This window comes from Neoarius graeffei, chromosome 25, assembly GCF_027579695.1.
Source record: "Neoarius graeffei isolate fNeoGra1 chromosome 25, fNeoGra1.pri, whole genome shotgun sequence".
In the NCBI taxonomy this organism is placed as follows: Eukaryota; Metazoa; Chordata; class Actinopteri; order Siluriformes; family Ariidae; genus Neoarius; species Neoarius graeffei.
Window position 1 is genome coordinate 58850144 of NC_083593.1, and position 18348 is coordinate 58868491.

General features: G+C 45.1%; 1 protein-coding gene across 2 annotated transcripts in view; it reads right to left on the reverse strand.

Moving 5' to 3' along the window:
• The window catches only part of smc5 (structural maintenance of chromosomes 5), an 87937-nt gene that overhangs the window by 35362 nt on the left and 34227 nt on the right, over positions 1-18348 (reverse strand). For both annotated transcript variants that reach the window (XM_060909113.1, XM_060909114.1), the window contains exons 5-9: positions 17241-17375; positions 17003-17143; positions 7304-7465; positions 6964-7035; positions 6621-6876 (exon numbers count right to left, since the gene is read on the reverse strand). In XM_060909113.1, coding sequence (XP_060765096.1) covers positions 6621-6876; positions 6964-7035; positions 7304-7465; positions 17003-17143; positions 17241-17375 — 766 coding nt within the window. The remainder of the gene's footprint in view (positions 1-6620; positions 6877-6963; positions 7036-7303; positions 7466-17002; positions 17144-17240; positions 17376-18348) is intronic.

Here is an 18348-nt window from a genome sequence, read left to right on the forward strand (position 1 = left end):
TGGGTACCAGGGAGCATAAAATTGCCCTGTACGCTGAGGACATAATTTTGTTTGTGACATCCCCCAAGTCGTCCATCCCAGCTATTATGAGCATATTAAATTAATTCAGCGCCATATCTGGATATAAAATTAATTTTGATAAATCAGAAGCCATGCCTCTTGGGCTCTTGAATAACTCTGATGTTTTGGATGATTTCCCTTTTAGATGGTCAGTTTCTGGTTTTACATACTTGGGAGTTAAGATTTCTCCAGATTTGAGGGAGTTGTGGAAACTTAATTTTGCAAATTTACAAAATTAGGCATTTTATAGCTTCCCTAACAAATTTTTCCCCTACTAGACTACCTCCTAACGATCCAGAAAGATTTCTCTTGGAACGCAGAACTATAGAACACTTTGTGTCAGCCTTTTATTCCCGACTTACTGCGTCAGACATGTATGAGCTCCCCAATATTGCCCTTAAATGGGAGGGAGACTTGGGTAATGAATACATAGAAGATGACTGGAAAGTGGCTATAGGAGTTAGTTAGTTCTGTATCTACATGTAACAGATTTAGAGAGACTCAATACAAAATACTTCATAGGCTCCACATCACCCCTGTTATTTTGCACAAAATGGACAGATCCATCTCTCCTCTTTGCATTAAGTGTCACTCACAAAGGGCGACCTATTATCATTGCTTCTGGGAATGCAAGTTCATCTCCAGATTCTGGACTCGCATTGCTAAAATAATCACTGAGATACTTGAGGTTGAGATCAAGAAAGACCCGTGTGTTTTCCTTGTAGGTCTCCCCTCTAGAGAACTTCAACTCTCAGCATCAAGATATACTCTTCTTGAAAAGCTCTTTTTAATTGCCCGAAAGTGCATTTTGCACAATTGGATTAAAGAGTCCCCACCAACTATTACTCAGTGGTACAGAGAGATTTTTAACTTCCTCCCACACAAACGATTACAGGCTATTATTAAGGAAAAGGATGAGTGGTTTCTAAAAATCTGGTCTCCCTTCCTGAACTATTTGCCACAGGATTTGGGGCATCTGCTTAGAAGAGGTGAACTTGGTACCTTTCTGAATAAAAAACCCACCTCCTAGGGTCCACCCCCTACTCCTCCCCCACCTTGGGGCCATAGATCACTCCACTGTTATGCTAATGCCAGCGTACAGGCCGCTGGTTAAAGTCACCAAACCAGCTACAAAACAGATACGTGTGAGGCCAGAGGGGTCCTCAGAGGCACTCCAGGACTGTTTTTCCACCACTGACTGGAGCATGTTCAGACAGGCGGCCACCTACAGCAACATCACAGATCTCCAGGAGTACACGGAGACCGTCACTGCCTACATGAGGAGTGCATGGACGACGTTACAGTCACCAGAACCATCTCCATTCGGGCCAATCAGAAGCCATGGCTGACAGGGGAAGTCCATAGGCTCCTGGGGGCTTGGAACGCCGCCTTCAGAGCTGGGGACAAGGTGGGCCTGAGGACAGCTAGGGCCAATTTGTCACGAGGCATCAGGGTGGCCAAGAGACAGTATTCCAGGCACATTGCTGACCATTTCAACGACAGCAGACACACCAGGAACCTGTGGCGGGGGATTCAGACCATCACAGACTACAAGCCCTCGCCGCAGACCTGTGACAACTCCATGTCTCTGCTGAATCAGTTGAACAACTTCTTCGCTCGCTTTGAGGCAGACAACAGCACCACAGCACAGAAGACCCCACTACCTCCCGGCGACCAGGTGCTGACGCTGTCCCCAGACTGCGTGAGGAGAGCTCTCAGGATGACAAATGAACGAAAAGCCCTGGGTCCTGATAACATTCCTGGTCGTGTCCTGAGAGACTGTGCCGAGGAGCTCACAGATGTCTTTACAGACATCTTCAACATCTCGTTGAGCCAGGCTGTTGTCCCCACGTGCCTCAAAACCACCACCATCATCCCGGTCCCGAAGAAGCCGTCTCCTTCCTGCTTCAATGACTACCGCCCTGTCGCACTCACTCCCATCCTCATGAAGTGCTTTGAGCGGCTAGTCATGCGGCATATCAAGTCTGCCCTCCCCCCGCCCTGGACCCTTTCCAGTTTGCATATCAGTTCAACCGTTCGACCGATGACGCCATTTCCACTGCCCTCCACTCAGCCCTCACCCACCTGGAGACAAAAGACTCGTATGTCAGAATGCTGTTCATAGACTTTAGCTCAGCATTCAACACAATCATTCATAAACTGGACCAGCTGGGACTCAACACCTCCCTGTGCAACTGGCTGCTGGACTTCCTGACGGGGAGACCACAGACTGTACGGGTCGGCAGCAACTCCTCCAGCACCATCACATTGAACACGGGGGCTCCCCAAGGATGTGTGCTGAGCCCCCTCCTCTTCACTCTGCTGACCCACGACTGCACACCAACATCCATCTCTAATCTCTTCATTAAGTTTACGGATGACACGACTGTGGTGGGTCTCATCAACAATGGCGATGAGACAATCTACAGGAGTGAGGTGAGCCGCTTGGCCATGTGGTGCAAGGACAACAATCTCCGTCTGAACGTGGAGAAGACGAAGGAGATTGTTGTGGACTTCAGGAGGGCGCACACCCAGCATGCTCCACTATCTATCGACGGTGCTGCAGTGGAGAGGGTGAGCAGCACCAAGTTTCTGGGTGTGCACATCTCTGAAGACCTGTCCTGGAGCAACAACACCGCATCACTGGCCAAAAAAGCCCAACAGCGTCTGTACTTCCTCCACAAACTGTGGAGAGCAAGAGCCCCGGCCCCCATCATGCACACTTTCTACAGAGGCACCATCAAGAACATTCTGACCAGCTGCATCACCGTGTGGTACGGCGCCTGCACCGTGTCCTGCTGCAAGTCTCTGCAGCGCATCGTGAGAGCAGCTGAGAGGATCATTGGTGTCTCTCTCCCTTCTCTAATGGAAATCTATAACTCCCACCTCACCCGCAAAGCCATCAGGATTGCAGGTGACCCCACCCACCCATCTCACAACCCCTTCAGTCTGCTGCTGTCGGGGAGGAGACTGCAGAGTCTCCGGGCCAAAACCAGCAGCCTCAAGGACAGTTTCTTTCACCAGGCGGTCAGGAGGCTCAACTCCCTCCCTGTTCTGCCCCTCCTCCCCCCTCTGCCACAGATTCTGCTCGCACACCCCCCTGCCCCCCCTTCAGCATCTGACATGTCAATCTCACAGTTCCCCCCCCCCAACACACACACACCTCATCGTTTATTAACACACTGAACTCAGGGACCGCACATCTCACTTTACCTCGCTCATTTGCACTATTCCTAGATAAGAACTAGACGTACAACCCCGATTCCAAAAAAGTTGGGACAAAGTACAAATTGTAAATAAAAACGGAATGCAATAATTTACAAATCTCAAAAACTGATATTGTATTCACAATAGAACATAGACAACATATCAAATGTCGAAAGTGAAACATTTTGAAATTTCATGCCAAATATTGGCTCATTTGAAATTTCATGACAGCAACACATCTCAAAAAAGTTGGGACAGGAGCAATAGACCCCTTTCACATGACGTCACCGCGCCGTGAGATTTTGTTAGGCGCCATATTGGAAGACCAAGTACATGCACTCACAATATAAAACAAAGTACGAGCGAGAGTAAAGTGACACGATGGATGATAATTCTGGTTATGTGAGTACATTACCAGCTGCAGAAAGGGCACGGTATGTGGAGAAACTGGCTGTGATTGATGGGTTTGACCCATATGATAAGACTCGCGGCAAGGGAGAATGGAAACATAAGGAGGACCGGACACCAATTCTGCCATCTGTTTGCTACCCAGACATTGTAAACTATTTGTTGTTTACACCCAGTGCCTACACTCAGTGTTCGAACTATGCTGATATTTTCGGGGGGCCCCTTTTTTCCCCTTGGGGGTGTGTGCGCTTGCGCTTGTCTCGGAGCGCGGATCTCCAAACACATGAGAAGCCTATCTTACGCACACATCACGCGGACTCCACACCTCCACACACGCATCGTGTCTGAAGTCATAACTCATCAGGGGAAATCGTGTCCGCATTGGCATGTTCAAAAAACAACCTCGCGTCAACAATGATACCACACGCAAGAAAAAAAAAAAAAAAAACAGTCAGGCTACTCAACAACCAACGTGGCAGCAGCGAGCAAGCCCCAAGCCATCCTAAATTATTATTATTATTATTAAATTGTAGAAGTCTGGGAGGCTTGCTCCTCATACAGTTATCAACTTGAGGCCACTTTAGCATGTTTTAAATCTGAATTTCTTGTGTTTGCTTACCTCAAAGTGTCCGCAGATCATGCACAGACTTATCCATTATATCCACAGTTTTTTGCCAAGTCTCACACAGGTTTCTTTCAAGTCTACTGTTGGGCCAATAAATCATAAATAAAACAGCTCAGATTTGTTTGTTTAAGTCGTTTGCCACTCCACTTTATTCTCGTGGGTTCACATACCGCTGCCGTTATTATCCCCTTATCACGAGTTTGTTGGTCTTCCAAAATGGCGCAGGGTCTGTTTACTTCCGGTTTCGGGTGACGTCAGTGAAAGGGGTCTATAAGAGGCTGGAAAAGTTAAAGGTACAAAAAAGGAACAGCTGGAGGACCAAATTGCAGCTCATTAGGTCAATTGGCAATAGGTCATTAACATGACTGGGTATAAAAAGAGCATCTTGGAGTGGCAGCGGCTCTCAGAAGTAAAGATGGGAAGAGGATCACCAATCCCCCTAATTCTGCGCCGACAAATAGTGGAGCAATATCAGAAAGGAGTTCGACAGTGTAAAATTGCAGAGAGTTTGAACATATCATCATCTACAGTGCATAATATCATCAAAAGATTCAGAGAATCTGGAAGAATCTCTGTGCGTAAGGGTCAAGGCCGGAAAACCATACTGGGTGCCCGTGATCTTCGGGCCCTTAGACGGCACTGCATCACATACAGGCATGCTTCTGTATTGGAAATCACAAAATGGGCTCAGGAATATTTCCAGAGAACATTATCTGTGAACACAATTCACCGTGCCATCCGCCGTTGCCAGCTAAAACTCTATAGTTCAAAGAAGAAGCCGTATCTAAACATGATCCAGAAGCGCAGACGTCTTCTCTGGGCCAAGGCTCATTTAAAATGGACTGTGGCAAAGTGGAAAACTGCTCTGTGGTCAGACGAATCAAAATTTGAAGTTCTTTATGGAAATCAGGGACGCCGTGTCATTCGGACTAAAGAGGAGAAGGACGACCCGAGTTGTTATCAGCGCTCAGTTCAGAAGCCTGCATCTCTGATGGTATGGGGTTGCATTAGTGCGTGTGGCATGGGCAGCTTACACATCTGGAAAGACACCATCAATGCTGAAAGGTATATCCAGGTTCTAGAGCAACATATGCTCCGATCCAGACGACGTCTCTTTCAGGGAAGACCTTGCATTTTCCAACATGACAATGCCAAACCACATACTGCATCAATTACAGCATCATGGCTGCGTAGAAGAAGGGTCCGGGTACTGAACTGGCCAGCCTGCAGTCCAGATCTTTCACCCATAGAAAACATTTGGCGCATCATAAAACGGAAGATACGACAAAAAAGACCTAAGACAGTTGAGCAACTAGAATCCTACATTAGACAAGAATGGGTTAACATTCCTATCCCTAAACTTGAGCAACTTGTCTCCTCAGTCCCCAGACGTTTACAGACTGTTGTAAAGAGAAAAGGGGATGTCTCACAGTGGGAAACATGGCCTTGTCCCAACTTTTTTGAGATGTGGTGTTGTCACAAAATTTTAAATCCCCTAATTTTTCTCTTTAAATGATACATTTTCTCAGTTTAAACATTTGATATGTCATCTATGTTCTATTCTGAATAAAATATGGAATTTTGAAACTTCCACATCATTGCATTCCGTTTTTATTTACAATTTGTACTTTGTCCCAACTCTTTTGGAATCAGGGTTGTATTACTCATTTTTTCCTGATTTCTTGTATGACTATTACTATAATTACTATTATTGACATTACTACTACTTATTTTTTGTTAATATCTGCGTTGTGTAGCTGTCTATGGGGGGTACGGCACCAACAGTACGCTTATACACCCCCAGTGGCTGGATTTTTATCCTTGCATAGTGACATTTAATGTTGGAATGGAGGCAAAAGAAGTTAGCTCCTATTCACATTTACATTGCAGCAGTCATTCCCTCACCAGTCCCTCTTTCCTTTAGTTCAGAGGACAAAATAAATGCAGCTACATCATATTACCAAGAAACAGCAACTAACAGAAACTCCTGTCCTAAAGATGTCAGAAAACTTCCAGCTTCACCTCTGACTGTTACAGAGCGCTGACACTGGAGACTCCTTCCAGAAATGTTACACAAACATCTCTCTTTACAGAAAATTTTTACACTAATTTTAATCTGTTTTTGTGAACTGAATGATCCGTTACTCTAGAAACGATTATGTATTAGAACGAGTGCATTAATATAAACCTGTGATTTGCAGCTGCACTACTGTCAGAGCTGCTGTTAGAGAGAATTAATCAATATTTTCTGACTAATCACAACCCAGAATTCAGTAGTGCTGTGGTGTTCTAGTTATATAGCGTTTACAGGAAGTCTTACGTATCAGCTCGCCCTTGGCCTCGTCTTTATCCCGCCTCAGTTCCTGACGTTCTAATTCCAGCCTGGATTTCTCGTCCTGGATGCTCCGGAGTTCAGAATTAACTGCCTCGATCTTCGGTGTGACGTCCTCCTGGCTGCCCATGTTGTCCAGCTCTGTCTGCAGGTCCTGAATCATGCGTTGCGTGATCCCGATTTGCTTCTGCCGATCCGCCTCCTCGGTCTGCTTCAGACTCAGATTCTGCTTAATTTTATCAATCTGATGGGGAGATAATCAGACTTAGTCTAGACGTCTCAAACTTTCACTGTAGAGCTGCTGTGTTTAATAGTAAATACAAATCCACACCTCTTTATATCTCCAGTCCAGTTGGTCCTGTTTTTGTTTACATTTCTGTAATGCCTCTCTGATTTTGGCGGTCTGCAGAAACAGGAAGTGGCCACATGTTTTTGAGCAGGTTTACATAATTATTACTCTGTTAGAGCTGCGCAATTTATCCTTAAATAGAAAATCACCATATTTACCCGCACATTGTTAGGACATTTTGTATAATTGTGTTTATTCAGCATTTTAAACCTGTTCGTTCCTAAACTGGCCGAATCACTGTGACAAAGTTATCGTTATTGTGCTGGTCCTGTATGTTATGGCGATTTGGACTGATAAAAAGGATTGGGGATGTTCTCCAAACCTTTTCCTTCATCTGATTCTCGATGGGCTGCAGCTGGCTCTCGATGGACTGGATTTTTCTCAGCAGAGGCGTCTGAGCTTCCTTCAGTGACCTCACCGTCCTCTTCATGTCCTCTCTCCGTTTCTTTACTTCCTCCAGTTCCTTACGAGTTGTCTCATACTCCTACACACACACACACACACACACACAGACTGAGCCTTTGGTGCATGCTCCTTTTACACACTCACGAGACCTTCACCTTAACTGCAATTTGGAAAATATCCCAACTTTCCTGGAAATGGGGTTTGTAAATGGTGATTTTTCTAGACATACTGAGGTAAAAGTTTGGTGTTCCACAAGGTCCTGTCTTGGGTCCACTGCTTTTTTCTTTATACATGTTCCCTCTGGGTGATATTATTCGTAAACATTGTATTCGTTTCCACTGTTATGATGATGACACACAGTTGTATGTTTCTGCAAAACCTGATGAGAGACACCAGTTTAATAGAATTGAGGAATGTGTGAAGGACATTAGACACTGGATGCTTATTAACTTCCTTCTGCTTAACTCTGACAAGACTGAAGTACTTGTGCTAGGACCACATGCAGCTAGAAGTAAGTTTTCTGATTCCACAGTAACTCTGGATGGCCTTTCTGTTTCTTCACGTGCAGCAGTAAAAGACCTCGGAGTGATTATTGACCCCAGTCTTTCATTCGAAACTCACATTGATAACATCACCCGGATAGCTTTCTTTCATCTCAGAAATATTGCTAAAATAAGAAATATGAGGTCACTACAAGACGCAGAACAACTTGGGGGCGTCGTGGCTCAGGTGGATAAGGCGCTATACCATAAATCCGGGGACCCGGGTTCGATTCTGGCCCGAGGTCATTTCCCGATCCCTCCCCGTCTCTCTCTCCCGCTCATTTCCTGTCTCTACACTGTCCTATCCAATAAAGGTGAAAAAAGCCCCAAAAAAATCTTAAAAAAAAAAAAAAAAAAAGACGCAGAACAACTAGTTCATGCCTTTATTGCCTCCAGGTTGGATTATTGTAATGCCTTACTGGCTGGATGTTCCAGCAGGAATTGCTCAGGTTTGCTCATTAGGGATACATTTATTAGTTCATACAGTAGGTTTAAAATCTTTATTTTTCTGTAAAGTTGCTTTGCAACAATATCTGTTGTTAAAAGTGCTATACAAATAAACTGACTTAACTAATAAAAGGTTATTAGCAGGCTTCACTACCAACATCCTTCCGGCGCCCCTCGAGAGTGGCAGCCAGTTACAGCAGCTCCTCTCTTACTTTTCATTCTTTACAATGTTCTTTTTAAGTTTTTCAGTTTACTTAGTTTCTTTTAACTACTATTTATTTTACTACACAAACTATGTTTGGAACACTCGTGTTTTTTCTGCTGTTTGAGGACTTCTGTTTGCGCTCACATCAGGGGAGTCGGAGTATAGCCATGGGGCTATTATTTACACCAGGGAACAGCTTCTAGCACTCATACCCCTTTTCCACCAAATCAGTTCCAGGGCTGGTTCGGGGCCGGTGCTGGTTCACAACTCGTTCAACTTGCGAGCCAGCTGAGAACCAGTTTGCTTTTCCATAGCTCAGGGTGCTAAGGGGAGCCACGTCATTACGTCGCTGTATACGTCAGTTACGTCACTGCGTTTACATAAACCTTGGCACGAACATCGAAGCAACAACACCATGGAAGAAGCAGCAGCAGCAGCAACAACAATGGATGACTTCGCGTTTGTACAGCTGCTGCTTCTCGTCGCTTAAAAATGGCGACCGTCCGCGATCTTGCTATTGTTGTTGGTCCTAACAACTCCGCCCCCCGCTGACATAAGCGGTTCTTTCCTCTGGCCCAGCAAAGAGTTGGTGCTAGCCTGGAACCATTTTTTTCTGGTCCCAGAGCCAGTTCTTTGTCAGTGGAAACAGAAAAGCCAGTTCCAAACTAAGCACTGGCCCCGAACCAGCCCTGGAACTGCTTTGGTGGAAAAGGGGCATCAGTAACACCACTGTGATCCCTGAGGAGATTCTGGATATACCATGGGAATTAAGGAGACAGAGAAGGGGAAAACATGCCGGCGCTGAGTGTTGTGCCAGGAAGAAACGCTACAAACCCGTCCTTCCATCTGTTATCATGGGGAATGTAAGATTTCTTCCCAATAAAACGGATGAGTTCGCAGCACTGACTCAGCACCAGTGGGAATACCAGCAGTGTAGTCTGATGCTGTTTACCGAGACATGGTTAACCGAGCTAACTTCAGATGCTAACATCGTGTCTGATGGCTTCCAAATTCGGCATGCAGACAGGACAAAGGAGAGCGGAAAGGGGAAAGGAGGGGGACTGGCTGTGTATCAACGATAGATAGTGTAACCCGGGACACATCACTATTAAAGAGAAACTCTGCAGTAAGGGTATTGAGCTGTTAGCTGTTAGCATGAAGCCGTATTATTTACCAAGGGAATTCTCGCATGTTATTGTGATAACTGCTTACATTCCCCCCTCTGCTGACGCAAACGCGGCACGTGACATCATCCACTCAATCACAAGCGGACTGCAGACACAGCATCCACAGGCTCTTGTCCTGATCTTTGGGGATTTAACCATGCTTCCCTGTCCTCCACTCTTCCCAACTTCAAACAGTACGTAACATGCAGCACAAGAGACAATAAAACATTGGATCTGTTTTATGCCAACACCAAGGAAGCATATAGTACATCACCCCTCCCCCTGGGCAAATCTGATCACAACCTGGTGCATCTCCTGCCAATCTACAGACCTATTGTTCACAGACATCCAGTCAATACACTACAGGTGAGAAGCTGGACTGATGAGGCTTTGAAGGACTGCTTTGGCACTACAGACTGGGATGTTCTCTGTGAGCCCCATGAGGACGTAGACAACCTCACGAGCTGCATCACGGACTACATAAACTTCTGTGTGGAGAACACTTTGCCCACTAAAACAGTATGGTGCTTCTCAAACAACAAACCCTGGGTCACTCCTGAATGAGAAGAGTGTATTCAGATCAGGAAACGGACAGGAATTGAGGAGGGTACAGAAGGAGCTGAGAAGAAAGATCAGGGAAGGCAAAGACTGCGACAAGAAGAGGATGGAGGATCAGCTGCAGCAGAGCAACGTTAGTGGAGTCTGGAGGGGCCTTAAAACCATCTTAAGGAGTCCAATAGGCAGCTTGGAGGAGAGTTGCAATGGGCAAATGACCTGAACAACTTCTTTAACAGATTTGATCAGGCACCGGCCCTCCCCCCAGGTCAGCCCACTGTTACTGCTACTGTCTCTTCCTGGTCATCGTCACCCAGCTCACAGACCTCCTTCTCACCCTCTCAGCACCCCTCAACCATCATACCTCCAGCTCAGTGCTTCACACCTCTGTGCGTAACACCGAGCACTCAGCTGTGCTCTTCTTTGTCCTTTGACAGAGAACAAGTCAAGAGGGAATTAAGTAAGATGAAGGCGAGAAAGGCTGCAGGTTCAGACGGCATCAACCCCGGGCTCCTGAGGCATTGTGCTGACCAGTTGTGTGGAATAGTGTGGGACATTTTCAACTTGAGCCTGGAACAGGAAAGAGTGCCGGTCCTTTGGAAGACATCGTGTGTAGTTCCGATTCCGAAAACTGCACACCCCACCAATTTAAAAGGATATAGACCAATGGTGCTGACCTCTCACCTAATGAAGGCTCTGGAAAGACTTGTTCTGGCACATCTCCGCATACTGGTGGGGCCAGCTATGGATCCCCTGCAGTTTACCTACCAGCCAGGCATCAGGGTGGAAGATGCAGTTATCCACCTGCTTCACAGATCTCTCTCTCATCTTGAAAAGGCAGGAAGCACTGTTAGAATCATGTTCTTTGATCTACGTAGTGCCTTCAACACCATCCAGCCGACTCTTCTGAGGAGTAAGATGGAGAGCGCAGGGGTGGACCATCATCTTACCTCATGGACTATCTCACAAACAGACCACAGTATGTGAGACTGAAGGACTGTGTGTCAAGATTCAAATATTCTTTGTCAATTCACTATATATCCAGGATCTACCATATAGGAGAATCAAAATGCCATTTCTCTCTCACCTTACTTGTTTAAAAAAAAAAAACAGATAAAGCTCACACACACACAAAAAACAAACAAACAAACAAACAAACAACCCCAATATCATCTCTTGACGTGGAGCAGCCTTGGGCTGAGGTGCCCTTGAGCAAGGTACTGGTGTGGCTGCCCACTGCTCTGAGTGGGTGTGTGTGTGCATGTGTTCACTGCTTCAGATGGGTTAAATGCAGAGGATGAATTTCACTGTGCTTGAAGTGTGCATGTGACAAAGGTTTCTTCTTTTCTTCTTCTAAATAGATATATAGATTAAAATAAAGAAAAACAGTGTGTATATATATATATATATATATATATATATATATATAAAATACACTCTGAAATCAAACAATGTACAAAATAGCAGTAGTGCAATACAGTACAATAATGGAGAAGGTGCTAGAAGTCAGTAGTGCAAATGAGCAATAGCAGCAGATACAGCAGTAATGCTAATGTTTGTGGTGTGATGTGCAAACGGATGAGGTAGTTTTCTTGTGTGAATGAATGCGTTACAGACCAGGGGTAGGTAGTGGACAGAGTTCAGCATCCTGACAGCCTGGTGGATGAAGCTGTTCAGCAGTCTTGTGGAGCGGGCCCGGAGGCTCCGGTACCTTTTCCCTGAGGGCAGGAGGCTGAAGAGTGAGTGTGAAGGGTGGGAGATGTCACCAGCGATGCTGATGGCTCTGCGGGTGAGACAGGAGTGATAGATGTCCGTAAGGGAGGGCTGAGGGGTACCGATGATCTTGCTGGCCGTGTTCACTATGCGTTGCAGAGTCTTCTGGCAGGAGGCACTGCAGCCTCCGTACCACGCAGTGATGCAGCCAGTGAGGACACTCAATGGTGCCCCTGTAGAATGAGCATGTGATGGGGGGTGGGACTCGTGCACTCCTCGGTTTGCGGAGGAAGTAGAGGCGAGTTTGAGGCTTCTTGGCCAGCGATGCGATGTTGTTGGACCAGGAGAGGACCTCAGCGATGTGCACCCCTAGGAATTTGGTGCTGCTCACCCTCTCCACTGCAGCACCATCAGTGGTCAGATGGGGATGCTGTGAGTGACCTCTCCTGAAATCGACTACAACCTCTTTGGTCTTCTCCACATTCAGGAAGAGACTGTTGTCTTTACTCCACTCGACCAGTTGGCTCACCTCATTCCTGTAGTTGGCTTCATCATTGTTAGTGATGAGGCCCACCACAGTCATGTCATCCGCAAACTTTGTGATGTGGTTGGTGCTGTAGATTGGTACACAGTCATGGGTCAGCAGGATGAAGAGCAGCAGGCTGAGCACACACCCTTGTGGAGCCCCTGTACTCAGCATGACGGTCCTGGAGGTGTTACTGCCAACCCGCACGTTCTGTGGCCTCCCTGTAAGAAAGTCCAGCACCCAGTTACAAAGAGAGGTGTTGAGTCCTAAATGTCCTAGTTTTTGTATTAGCTGCTGGGGAATGATCGTGTTGAATGCCGAACTGTAATCCAAGAACAGCATTCGCACATAGGTGTTCCTTGAGTCCAGGTGAGTGAGGGCTGGGTGGAGAGCAGCGGAAAGAACATCCTCTATGGACCTGTTTGACCTATATGCAAACTAGAACAGGTCATGAGAGGGAGGGAGAATGGACTTGATGTTCTGCATGACCAATCGCTCAAAGCACGTCATGATGATGGAAGTCAGTGCTACGGGCCAACAGTCGTTACAGTTAGATGGGAGGGGCTTCTTTGGCACTGGTATTATGATTGTAGCTTTGAAACACATGGGGACAACAGCTTGGTTCAGGGAGATGTTAAAGATGTCAGTGAGGACGTCCCTGAGCTCCATGCCACAGTCCTTCAGAACACAACCAGGTATGCTGTCTGGTCCAGCTGCCTTACGTGGGTTGATCCTGAAGAGGGTCCTCTCCACACTAGCTGGATCCAGACATACAGCCTATTCATCCGGGAGAGGAGTGGTCTTCTGTGCGGGTGTGTTGTTCTGTGTTTCAAAGCGTCCAAAGAAGTCATTTAGGCAGTTTAGCAATGTGATGTCATTCTCACAGGTCCGTGGTGGGGGTTTGTAGTTTGTGAGGGTTTGAATGCCACGCCAGAGAGACTGTGCATCTCTGGTGTTGCTGACAGTCAATGGTGTGTCAGACACCATTCTCTGCAGCACAGGGGCTCCACAGGGGACAGTCCTGGCCCCATTTCTGTTCACACTTTACACTGAGGACTTTAGATACGATACAACTACCCGTCATCTACAGAAGTTCTCTGATGACTCTGCTATTGTGGGATATATCTCAGATGGCAATGACAGCGAGTACAGAGAACTGACAAGGAACTTTGTGGACTGGTGCCAATGGAACTCCCTCCAGATCAATACAAGTAAAACCAAGGAACTGGTGGTGGATTTCCACAGGACGAGGTTCTCTTCACCTACCCCAGTGAACATTCAGGGAAAGGGCATTGAGATCGTTAGGAGCTACAAGTACCTGAGTGTTTATCTGAACAATAAACTGGACTGGACTGATCTCACACACACCCTGTACAAGCAAGGCCAGAGCAGACTCCACCTGCTGAGGAGGCACAGGGCCTTTGGAGTTCAGGGTCCACTTCTGAACTCTTTTTATGACTCTGTGGTGGCATCAGCCATATTCTATGGAGTTGTCTGTTGGGGAAGCAGCATCACAACAGCAGAGAGGAAAAAAACTTAAACAAGCTGATTAGGAAGGCAGGATCTGTCCTGGGCTGTGCACTGGACTCAGGGGATGTAGTGGGGGAGAGGAGGATGTTGGCCAAGTTGTCATCCTTAATGGTGAACACCTCCCATCCACTGCAGGAGACAGTAGCAGCACTGGGCAGCTCCTTCAGTGACCGGCTCCTCCATCTGCGGTGTGTTAAGGAGAGATACAGCAGCTCCTTCCTCCCTACTGCTGTGAGACTGTACAACCAGCACCTCACCAAGCACAGCACCAGACGCTCCTCACAATAATCAACAATACTGTCCACATCACTTCTACATCCATAGAAACCCCTCTGAACGTATCCTGTGTTCACGGACTATCAGCATCAGTACTTTAGAGTGAACTGCTCGCTACACACTGTTAAAATGGCTCTTGTGCAATATACCGACTTACTTGCGCAATACTACCATGTGCAATTCCACCTGTGTAATACACTTAGGCTAACTGTATATCTCAGGGATGAGAATGGAAAAATATTTAAAAAGTCTGAAAAAACCAGGGCGGGGCCCATGGCCCAGGGGTTCCAGGCGCTAATGATTTTTGGCTATTTTTTTTACCCCAAAACCATTAATTTTATCAGCAAAAAGTTGCAATGTATTTGGAAATAAATTCCCCTTCTTGGTGGACTCCCAGGTGAAAATGATTAATATGGTACAAGAGACTTGTTTTTAATCAATTCACATTTGATGATTTCAAAAAATCAATGCACCTTTTAATATAAACGAGCTCTACAGTATTATATTTCTGCATTTTTGCTATTCATGTCTTTGAATACTCTAATCCTTTACAATGAAGTGCAAACCAGAAAAAAATTCTGTCATATAATTCTCTGAAGCTTTCTTCTGATGTTATCATGGTAGCAGGAGGTCTTGCATATTAAGCAGGCAACATTCAACATCACTCATCACTTCCCTTTCAGCTGTTGTGTGGACTAACTAGGTTTTATCTGGACAGGATGTTGTGTAATGTAATGCAGATACCATACGGGCAATTTGAAGATCGAGATGGTGATTTTGAGTTAAAGAACAGGCGTGTACAATGGGCATTACATATTGGAAAAATTAAAAAAAAAAAAACCTACAAGTTCATCTCGGCCTAAAAAAATGTGGGCAGACGCTCCCGCGCGGCACATGCCAGCAATTCCCCCTATGAAATGAGCAATAAGTAGGAGAGTTATACACGGTATCATACCTAAAATTTTATCAGAAATATAGATATATGATACTATGATTCTCCCCAACATGCTACATTAGATAAGCTAACCCCATTTATAAAAGATACACACTTATATATGACGTGTATTTGATATATATGATGTATATTCATACATTGTTACTTTACGGAAATCTTCAATAAGTTTGGTCTTTTCATGACAGCCTGTTGTAGACCTAAATATAACGCACATGAACTGACACTCCTCACCTCAACATGTCCTTTACAGTCATTTAAGCCACCATGGGCAATGCTGAAACCACTGCTGCAAACAGTACATCGCGCGAAACTGTCATTATTTTCTACCCTTATTAGGCAGGGAGATTATTAGGCAGGGAGATTATTAGGCAGGGAGATTCTTTTGTGTAATCTGAGGTGAAGTGGGGTTTGTACTTTGGTTTTTTGGGGCGCGCGCTCTCTCTGCTATGCCGGTCGGTCCTCGAGAAAAGGGATAAAAGCCCGCCCACACTGAAAGCTGATTGGCTTATTTTGCTGAGTAACCCAATCAGGATGCTCTTTGTCTGGCATGCGCTACATGAACAGGCACACAGGCAGTGTTGCCACATTGGGTGGTTTTAAGTGCATTTTGGAGGGTTTTGAACATATTTTGGGCTGGAAAACGTCAGCAATATCTGGCAACACCGCACACAGTCTCCCTCGCGCGCGCAAAATTCTAAGATGCGTGATGCAGACCTTAATGTTGCGCGCGCACACTCTTGCTCGCTTCTATCAATATGCAGGAGACTCCCGGAACTTCCGGGAGACTTGGGATGTCTGCATTATAAGGTGACCACAGATCGTTAATCATACCCCCCCCCCCCGAAAATTTCTCAACGGATTTACATCGATCTCAAAAACGATCATTTTGGTCTGAAAAAGTTGGAAATCCGCCGATCGGCGGAAAATTCTCATCCCTGATATCTGCAAACCTGTTAATTTATGCAAATTTGTTAATTTTTATCGTTAAATTTGTAGTTTATTTCTTTTTATATATATATATATATATATATATATATATACACACACACACACCCTTTTTTTGTATACTTAGTACTTTTGCACTACTTCTTCACTGCCTTATCTTTTTCTCTTTCTATATTTTGCTGCTATGACAATGTAAATTTCCCCTTGTGGGATAATAAAAGGCTCTCTTATCTTGAAGCAAAAAATTAAAAATTAAAAAAAAGTAGTGAAGATTACTTGTGAGGAAATCAGGCCTTTTGAAGCAGACTCAAATTTTAAATCAAGGAAATTCAAAATGTATATTTCTATTGATGAAGGAATAAAACGCAGATACACAGAATTAGCCGTTATTATATTATTACACTTCAAATGTGTGGAACGCAATACCACTTTTGATTACCCAGGTGAGTTCCACACACACTTTTTTTAAAAATACATGTTTGGGGGGGGGTGTTGTTCCACCTGGAAGGGTTCTTTGGATTGGCCCTCTGGGGAACCCTTTAAGTTTTTCAGAAAATTTTCTAACTAGAGCCTTTAAGAAAGATAACACAGCCTTTAAAGTCAGTTCTAATGAAATAATCAATAAATATTAATGAAATTACTCTGGCTTTATAATAAATCATACATGTATTATACATATTTTATTCTTAATTAAAATCAAAAAAAGAATGAAGGATTTTAATCATTATCATTTTCAGAGGACAGAAGGATGCTCACCACCCAGGGCCTCTTCTTCTCCAGCATCTGGATCCTGTCGAGATGCCTCCTCTTCATGTGGTAGCGTTCCACGTCCCCTTTGTTACGCTCGTTCCTCTGCCGAGCTTTCTCCAGGAAGTTGGCCTTTTCCTTACACAGGTTCTGTTCAATTTCCCCACAGGTAAAGGTGAGTCATGGACAGACTGGAATCACACCACACAGCTGAAACCCTGAAATAAAGCGAGGTTGATGACGTTACCTCCAGATCCCGCTCTTTACTGCGGCAGTTCTTCAGCTCACAGTGGAAGTTGTACATTTCTGGTGGACCAACGGATTTCTCTGTAGCCTCCAGGAGCTCGATCTTACTCATCTTCGCAAACTCACCAACTTTCTCCTGCAGAGAGAAAACGGCTCACACGTCAAAGTCACACACATCAATCCAACAATTCAAAAAATGTTTAACACGCAATCCTGGACAAGATCTGTACAAATAATTATTTAAAATGTTGCTGGAATCACAATGATGATGATGAGATAAATTATTATGTTATATATTACATACTCAACATGTTTCTAGAATGAATGTAAATTATACATTTACAACTATTAGGCCCAAGACTCAACATTCATCATCATCCAAGCCTCAACGCCAGGCATTGCCCGAATGCCTGATTTACCCAACCAAGACGTACGGGCAGAAACATTTTAGCGAGTTAGGCCCATTCAGGCACACCTACGGTCGGCTTCTTTAAGCACAAAAATGATTTTCGAGCAAGCACATTACAAAAAACCCAGATGTATTAACCAGCATCCTTGCCTCCCCTGTGATCGCCATTTTGTTTTTTTCTTCCCAATTTGTAATGGGGATTCTGATTGGCTCGCTTTAAGGCACGCATGCACATTTGTGCTTTTCATCACTGAGTGGCTGCTGGTGCCCTCTACGGTTTCCCAGGTTTACTTCAGGACGTCCACATATAGACCCCTTGCACTGATGTCACATTTACCTTAGCAACCGTCACTACCCGATACCTGGGGGCAAGTGAACTTTGTTCACATACTGAAGCAGAGATGTCCGGCGTCTGTTGCTGTTGTTCGAAGAAAACTACAGCTAAAAAAAGCTCTACTACCGAATTACTTGGATAATCTTAGTCAGAAAGAAGTGAAGGATAGATACATGTGGAAATTAGAGTTTATTAGCAGTTCTGATCCGTACAAAATTCCTCAAAACAACTGGAGTGACGGTGCAGATTTGTGGTCTACCGTTAGCTACATGTTGGAATAGACCTTCTTTTTCCCCGAAGAGTCCCAACATGGAAGAACAGTTTGAAAAAAATTACAAAACCAAGAAAACCTTCTTTATGTAAAGA